Source organism: Raphanus sativus, chromosome 4, assembly GCF_000801105.2.
Source record: "Raphanus sativus cultivar WK10039 chromosome 4, ASM80110v3, whole genome shotgun sequence".
Lineage (NCBI taxonomy): Eukaryota > Viridiplantae > Streptophyta > Magnoliopsida > Brassicales > Brassicaceae > Raphanus > Raphanus sativus.
The window spans coordinates 34,033,222-34,041,293 of NC_079514.1; the positions used below are offsets into that span (position 1 = coordinate 34,033,222).

Sequence of the window (8,072 nt, forward strand, 5' to 3'; positions counted from 1 at the left end):
TAGATGAAGAATTTAGGAAGTCTCGTCATCGGCAATGATATATATATATCGACATCCAAATTTTTAAATTTTTTGTTAGTTTGCCTCCACTACACAAAATTTGGCTCCATTTTTTCCTATAATCATCAACTAACGTAAGAAATGAAAAATTTTGAGTTGCTAAATCAATGTTACACGTTTAAGTGTTTTGGTTTCTAAAATGCATTCAATTATTTCAAGACTATTGACCAAACTAAATACAACGATAATAAATAATTACAATAAATAAATCTGTAAATAATTGAAGTTATTAAGGGTATAAGTGAATTTTAACCAGTTTTCTTAATTAGTGTGCAATGAGTCAAAATGACACTTATATGATAACAGAGGGAGTATATAGAAAAAAAATATTAATGTGTGTTGGAAATGGTCTTAACAAATTTTCATGCAACTCACCATTAAATTAGGTGACGCGTAGACGTTCTTGTCTCAACAAATTATTGAAGTGACTTTTAAGGAATCCCTTTTAGGAACAAATTAAAAGTAATGAGTCCCTATTATAAACAAAGTAATGAGTAGCACCATGGCAAGGAGGTTCGTGCCTTTTGTGGAATAAAAATGTCACCGCCTCGATTGAGATATGCCCAATATGACATGTAACCAAATCTTTTGGAAATTTCGGGAAACAGTGTTGTTAGAAAAAAAATTCACATTAATATCTTAAACAAACAAGGATTAAATTCACGTTAAAAATGAATTGTAAATGATGCAATTGTTAACAAGTCGATCTAGAGTCCCAAACATATTTGGCTGCCAGTGCCATTACTAAATTAAGTAGCACATAGTTGTAGTAAGTGGGGATTAGTTGAGGTGATTAATTTGATTATACAAGCAAAGTGATGTCAATTCATTGACATGGAGCTTTCCTACTACTTTGTCGTTTATTAGTAAAAATCCAATGGAAGAGCTCTTTAAAAAGGTTCTCTCAAATGGAGAATCCTTAAGTACTACGCTAATTAGACAAAATATGTACTCTTAATATACCTTCTACTTCTGAAAGAGTGTCATTTTATTTTATTTTACTACACAAAAATATTCAATTTAAAATTTTAATGTGGTTTAATATTAATTACAAATACAAATTATTTTATTTATCTCAAACGCTATTGGTTAAATAAATATAGTTAATAAAAATTAATTACATTTCAATCATTCTTTTAATATATGTGAAAAATGTCTAAAATACACTATTTGCAAAACAAAAGGAGTATAAAATAAATAAATATATTGGCAAAGATATCAATATGAGTGGAATATTACTCTAAAATGTGTAAATGATTATTATTATAAAATATCCCACATTGAAAATTGAAATTTATCATCTAAAACTAAATTATAGAACTTTTTAAAGATATTGATATGAATAGAATTAATTTAAATAATTAGATATCATACCGCAAAAATTTTGTAGGAATATCAATATGAAAAAGGGTAAGCAATTATAATCTAATTAAGCAAGAATCATAGAAACTTACGAAGGACATCAATTTGGAAAAGAAACCAAAACATTGCATTTTTACAATCTAAACAACATTATATATAACTTTTGTAGCTAGGGGTATAAATTTATATATGTATTTGTCTTCTTCTTACGAGAGGACAAACAGAAAAAGAAACTTGAAAGTATATATGTGAATGTGAACAGACTAAAAACATATTCGCATAAACCAAAAAAAAAATTGCACTCTTAATAAATTGATTGATAAATGGAGAAACGAGGAAGGCAGTCTAAAAATCTCCAAAGTCTCTAACGGAGAAAGAAGGGCTCTTATTATCAGGCATATTGCCAGTGTGGCGTAGACCAAGCGTAAGTGACACGTCGCCAGCCTGTTTGGTCCCGAATCTTATGACACCATCCTCGACGTTGAAGTCACTGACATCTTGCTGACACGTGGCGACGGTGAAAACGCCTGAAACGCCGAGAGGGGCGGCGGTTGCGACGGAGGTAGAGGGAGGGAGGGATGAAGAGTCGTTTTCATGAGGTGTCGACGTCATCATCGTCGTTGTTGGAGTTTGTGCGGTTATTGTCTGAACGAGAGTGAAGTTGCTTTCATTGGGTTTCGTGTCTCTGTTGTTTGTTTGTTGATGTCTTCTTTGTTGTTGATAATCTTCTTTTTTATTTTCTCCTAATTCTTCTTCTTCTCTTTCTTTTGCTTCTTGTTGATACATTTCTTCAACCATTGGTTTCCACAGACGAACCCTAGCATTTATAAACCAATTCGACACCTGAAAAACAAAAAAAATTATTGAAAATTGTCAATTTCACCAACTTTATCCTTCCTCTATTTCAAAAAACTTCTTAGTGTATATAGAATCATTTTCAGTTAATATATATATCACATTTTAATGTAATTTCTCATATTAAAATTCGAGATTTATTAACTATTAATTATACACTAAATATAACCATATGCATACATTTAATATATTCTTTGTAAGAATTTTATAACAATATGTTTTTGTGAAACCAATAGGGTATTCCGGATATGTATTGTACTACTAGTCCAAATGTATTAAAAACGTACATATACAAGAATTTGAGGTCTGGTCGTTATAATTGGAATTAAAGCTTCAAACCTCCTTATCTCTTGGTTTAAAGACTTTAAAAATAAAAACTTCAAACTTCCATGCACATGAGAAATATGGTCCTAGTTTGAGTATTTATGTCTCCCTCTCTCTCTCACTCACTCCCCCACCTCTCTGTCCTATATATTGCATGTGTATTTATAATGTATTTAATGAAGAAACGAGCTCCACGAAAATGATTTTCATATTCAGAATCCATGCAAGAAAATAGACATGTAGCCACTCATGTCAGGTTTTGCATGATGAAATGATTGATATATAGTAAATTTGTAAATTAAGTATTCATATGCAAACACTGATTGATTAAAAAAGGGTTTCTGCTTGTATGACCAGTAATACAGAATATTTACTATCATAAAGGCTGACCTGATTTCTGGATAGACCAGTCTGCCGAGCCAAGAGGTGCTTATCAGCATCGCTTGGGTACCTGAGAAAGAGACCAGAAAATGACTTCACTATCTTTAGAACCGTAAACCCGATTACTGTTATTGTTTTGAATAAAATTTGTAATATACAGAGAGAAAGGGAAGAAAAACACAATCAAGTAGATGCAAGAAAAGGTACAAACTTTCTTCTTGCGATGGCGTGAGAATCTAAGAGACAAAAGAAAAAGCTGATTACAGAATAGAAGAAGATTTGATTTTTGTTTCTTCACTTATTTATTTTCATGATAAAGTAAATATTTTCACAGAGAGGTACAGGTTAACACTGTACTACTCTTCTCTTCTTTACTTCGCTAACAACAAAATAGTAAAATATAACAGACATTAAATAAAGGAAGTTCTGATGAATAATAAGAAAGGAAATTGCTTTTATCAGCTTTTAGTTTTTCCTAAGAGACAATATACCAATGACACTGCTGACAAATATGAGACCTAGTTTTGTAGTTATGCACTTATGCTCATAGCATTGTCACTTCTTTTAATGTTGTATATGGTAAAAAAAATCAAAAGCAAATTAAAGAGGAAACTATAAAGAAATGGTTAGTCAGAGACAGAAAAACCCTTGCGATGCTATTATGATCCCAAAGCATAAAAGTTTGTGATCTCACTCTGCAAACGTCTTTTATTATACTATTCATTGTTTAATCCATTTGCCATGCAAAGCATCTTATATATACACTATATATTTAAGCATATACAGTTACACACTATGCACAAACAATTTGTTTGTGGCATCAGGGAATAGATGAATAAAAAATCTATTTAAAATTTAACTGGTGGAACGAACATAAGTGTTTACAATTATACGTATTCTCTATGATTTTTTTTCTTCACTTTAGTGAGAAATACCAGCTCTCTTTTAAATTTTTTTGATTGAAGTATTCTTCCCGGAAAACCAAAATAAGTTCGAAGAAAAAACAATTTGTACGTCTGACCATGCTTGCATGGTATATATATTCAATGCATAGTGATACTCTAAATTTTATAATAAATGGTCAACACTGCAAGATGATTAATAATATTTGTGTCGAATAATAAGAGTACATATGTAATATTTAATATGGATGAGAAAATGGACTTACGGATTAAGAAAATGCTCGAAAAGCCAAGCTCTAAGGATATTAACAGAGCGTTCAGGCAAACCGCGTTGTGGTCTCCATGCCTCTTGCTCCATCATACCCATATGATGAAACGCTCGTTGCTGACGCAAACTCTGCTCTAGCAAACGCAACCGTGGAGTTTCGCCTTTGGTTAACCCTGAAGACGCACCCCCCGCTGACTCTTTGTCACCTAGAAGCTCACAGCTGTGTTTCAGCTGAACCGCGATCGCATCTTTCAAACACCGGAAATGTCGAGACATGGCCTTTTGGGCCAACGTCGTGTATGGAACCGCCGCACCATAACCCATTACTTGGTCGAATGAGTTTACTACCATTTGCATTTGTTCGCAGTAGTGGTTGTACCGTCGGTCTACCTAAAATTCAATTAAAATATACAAAATAAATTGATCATTTGTTTGATCAAATTTAGTTTAAAGATAGAGAAATAAAGTAATACGGACTATATTCCAGTGTGTTTCGTTTTCCTACTATACGAAATTAATTATGGTATATAAAGCTTCAAATAAGATAGTGTTAACTACAAAATAATTTTTAGTTAAATAATGAAGTAACTTCAAGGACTAGTTTTGGTTACGTAGTGAAGGTAGCTTAGATAGAGAAGGAAGCTCTAATTTAAATGATCTGGTGGAAGACTAAATCACTTAATTAATCGTAATTTAATTTCTTATATTCATTTGATTAAGCGATGCCACCAAACGCGTAACACACAAATATGCATTAATATATGTCTAGTTAGGCTATATCACGAGTATAATGACATTCGTTAGGATTAAAAAATTGAAGTGATGGTAGGATTGTGTAATCAAGCTCTACCTATTAGAGCATGTGTCGTGTTCTTGTACCAGTTGATTTTTTTTCTCTGAATATACATTTATTTATTTTTAAATAGATATCTAGAATTTATGAAATGTTGATTAATTTAAAAAGAGAAAAAACGAAGAAAAATAAATTTTCTGAAATGAAATTGGTTGATTGATCAATTCAATCATTTATAGAACGGTTTGTTTTATTTAATCAAAAAAATTAATGGGGGAATTAGTTCATTGGTTAAAAAAGAATATAGTGTGGAAACGTTACCTCTTCAAGCATGGATAGTAGCTTGACTTTTCTTCTCTGATGCTCAATCCGATCAGCCGGAGACAACGGAGGATTATCATTGGCTGCTCCTGCCGACGAAGATGACCCTCCACCACCACGACCACCGCAACCGCTAGTATTAGGGTTTGAGTTGTTTCTACTAAGTTTGTTCTTCTTGAAATGTCCTCTTCCAACACTACAAAACTCTTCCAACAACTCTTGTGCTGGTTTAGTGTACTTGGAGTTCCTCAACGTATAGATCCCTCCAATGGAGGAAGAAGCAGCCATGGGAGACGATGAAGATGATCCGAAATGTCCCATAACTTGATGTTGATGATGAGAAGAAGAGTTATCAAGAAGAAGAGTCTTGAGTTGATTGAATTGGTGATGGTGAACCGAAGCGTTAGAAGAAGAAGAAGTTCCATCAACGGCTGCACAATAAATGCTTCTGTATTCTTCTGCTTTAGCTGCTGCTAATGACGATGAGAGAGATAGAGATAGACCTTTTCCACCTTCCACGTGTACGGTCCCGATCATATCTCCTTGACTCTGATGATGATCGGAGGAAGATGGCCATGTGAAGTGATGTTGTTGTTGTTGCTCGTTGGTGAAACCATAACCTTGATGATGATGATTTGGTAGTAACATATGTAGAGTTGAGCTGTTGTTGTTGTGACGGTTTTGTTGCTCTAGCAATTGTTTAGTAGAATGATCATGAAGTATCTCACCGGAACCACCGTTGCCACCGCCGGGGAAACTAAACATTTCAGATAACATTCCGGCGGTTTCGTAAACCGGAATCTGTGCTCCGGAGACAGCAGATTCCTCAACTTCTTCATGATGGGAGGGTGATGGTCTGTGGAATCCACTGGAGAAGGAAAAGATTCCTTGGTGATGATGATAATCTTGGGACATAGAATCTAAAGTGTTGTCAAGAGTCTTGTGATGATGATGATGATGATGAGGAACAGTTGTAGTAGCTAGACCCATGCCAAGTCTTGATTCTTGTTATTCATAGTTATATATCGTTCCTGTAAGGATTCAGACACATAACACACAGAAAATTCATTTAGAAAGAGAGAGAAAGAGAGGAAGAAGTCAACTAGGTCTTATACAAAAAATTTATTTCTTATACATCTCTTTCTTGTATATCTTTTAAGGTTCTCACTTTCAGCTTCGGTCATCATCTGCATATATATAAATGGCAGGGAGAGAGAGAAAGAGCAAAATAAGAATACCTTGAGTTGCAGAGAATTAAAGAAGAGAAGATTGAGAGCTTTAGCTATCGTTTTCTATCTTCTCTCTCCTTCCAGCTTTCTTTGTCTTGAGCTCTTTATTTTTTTTTCTATGGTAGTGAGAGTTTATTCAGCAAATTCTGGAAACCAGTTCACAGATTAAAGAAAGCTTATAATAATCTCTTCCCAAAGAGAAAGGAAGAGAGAAGAAGAGGTCGCTGTTCTTTCTTCATCGACTCCCTTTATAACCCACCAATCTTATTTATTTATTTATTTTTATTTGTACGTATTGTTTTTCTTTTATAAACTAAACTATTCTTGATTTCGTTTTCATATTTATTTTTAAAATCAAGTGGTCTTATAACTTCTTCTTAAAAAGAAAACAATTCCAAGTAAGGTTTCCCATCTCAATAACGATGAAGAAAAAAGACAAAACTTATATACATCGGGAGATTACGAGACTATCCCTGTCAATTTTTTTTTCTTGTTTCTTCTGTCAACTGTATTTTTATTTATTAAATTCAAAAAAGTATTTAACTTTCTTTTATCAAATGGCCTGCGATCAACATTTCAAAGGAGTTAATTTCTAAAACTAATATTAAAAAGGAATGCTAAAAAGAAACAAATGTAAGGTGAGTCCACATTCATATCTCGATGTCCAAACCACCACCATAAAAACTTCCACATATTACTTTTGTGCTTAAATAATACTATATAAAAGAATTAAATAATATATTCATTTGAAGAAAGTAATAATCCTACTTAAAGAAAATAATAATCGTAGTATTCATATACCCTTTCCATTATTCTTCTTAATTGTTGTTAGGGTCAACTATGTTTTTACGTGACAACTTTTTCAACTTGTGAATAGCTCAAACTCTTCTTTTTGAATAGCTCAATTTATTTGGTGTTAAAAAAAAAGAATAGCTCAATTTATTTTCTAATACTGGTATAACTCAAAGAAGAAATTCAATTAATTTCACAGACAAAAATCAACACCGTTTTGCCCAAAATACAAAATAAACACCGCAATAAAATAAACATTATGGAGATGAAAGTATTAGTTTATATGTGCTTTTAATGGAAAATTAATTGATGATAAGTGAAACTGATATATAAATATATATACATTACTTAAAGTGTATTCTAATTTTTATGTGAAACTTTATTTTTAATATTCTCTTCGAGTTGACGGTTTTTTACCATTAATTTTATAACATTCAGGTGAGATTGATGAGCCATTGGTTGGAGGGGAAGTACCTAGGATTTTAGCTTGTAGAAGCACAATAATAATAAAATTATAATCGAAGAATTAGAGAAGAGTTTAGACATATAAGCGGTAAAATATCTAAACATAATAACATGACTGTTTCAGTAAAAAGAAATTGAACATTAATTGTTTCAGTCATTATCCTCTACTTTAAAATATACTATGATCTCCTACATCAAAAGAGACCACTAAAACAAAAGAAAACATAATAGATCACATGACTGTAGAAAGAATGAAGTGAATATCTAAAAGTATGGTAATATTATCATCTTCCTCAATGTATGCCAATAATAATGGTTAT

At 32.3% G+C, this 8,072-nt stretch overlaps 1 protein-coding gene across 1 annotated transcript; it reads right to left on the reverse strand.

The window, feature by feature from the left end:
* Positions 1–1,505: 1,505 nt before the first annotated feature.
* Positions 1,506–6,738, reverse strand: LOC108829917 (BEL1-like homeodomain protein 4). The gene is made up of 5 exons (XM_018603518.2): positions 6,505–6,738; positions 5,267–6,297; positions 4,151–4,542; positions 2,992–3,052; positions 1,506–2,265 (listed from the first exon to the last, which is right to left on the reverse strand). Exons 2-5 carry the CDS (start codon positions 6,254–6,256, stop codon positions 1,768–1,770), a joined length of 1,941 nt encoding a protein of 646 aa, XP_018459020.1. The 5' UTR covers positions 6,257–6,297; positions 6,505–6,738; the 3' UTR covers positions 1,506–1,767.
* Positions 6,739–8,072: the final 1,334 nt, after the last annotated feature.

Bases quoted from the DNA above. Each gene is read 5' to 3' on its own strand.
- LOC108829917 (XM_018603518.2), bottom strand. From the start codon at position 6,256: ATGGGTCTAGCTACTACAACTGTTCCTCATCATCATCATCATCATCAC. The intron at 3,053-4,150 runs GTAAGTCCATTT...TCTCTTTCTCAG, and splicing joins TTCGAGCATTTTCTTAATCC to GTACCCAAGCGATGCTGATA. The intron at 2,266-2,991 runs GTCAGCCTTTAT...TTTGTTTTTCAG, and splicing joins CTGGTCTATCCAGAAATCAG to GTGTCGAATTGGTTTATAAA.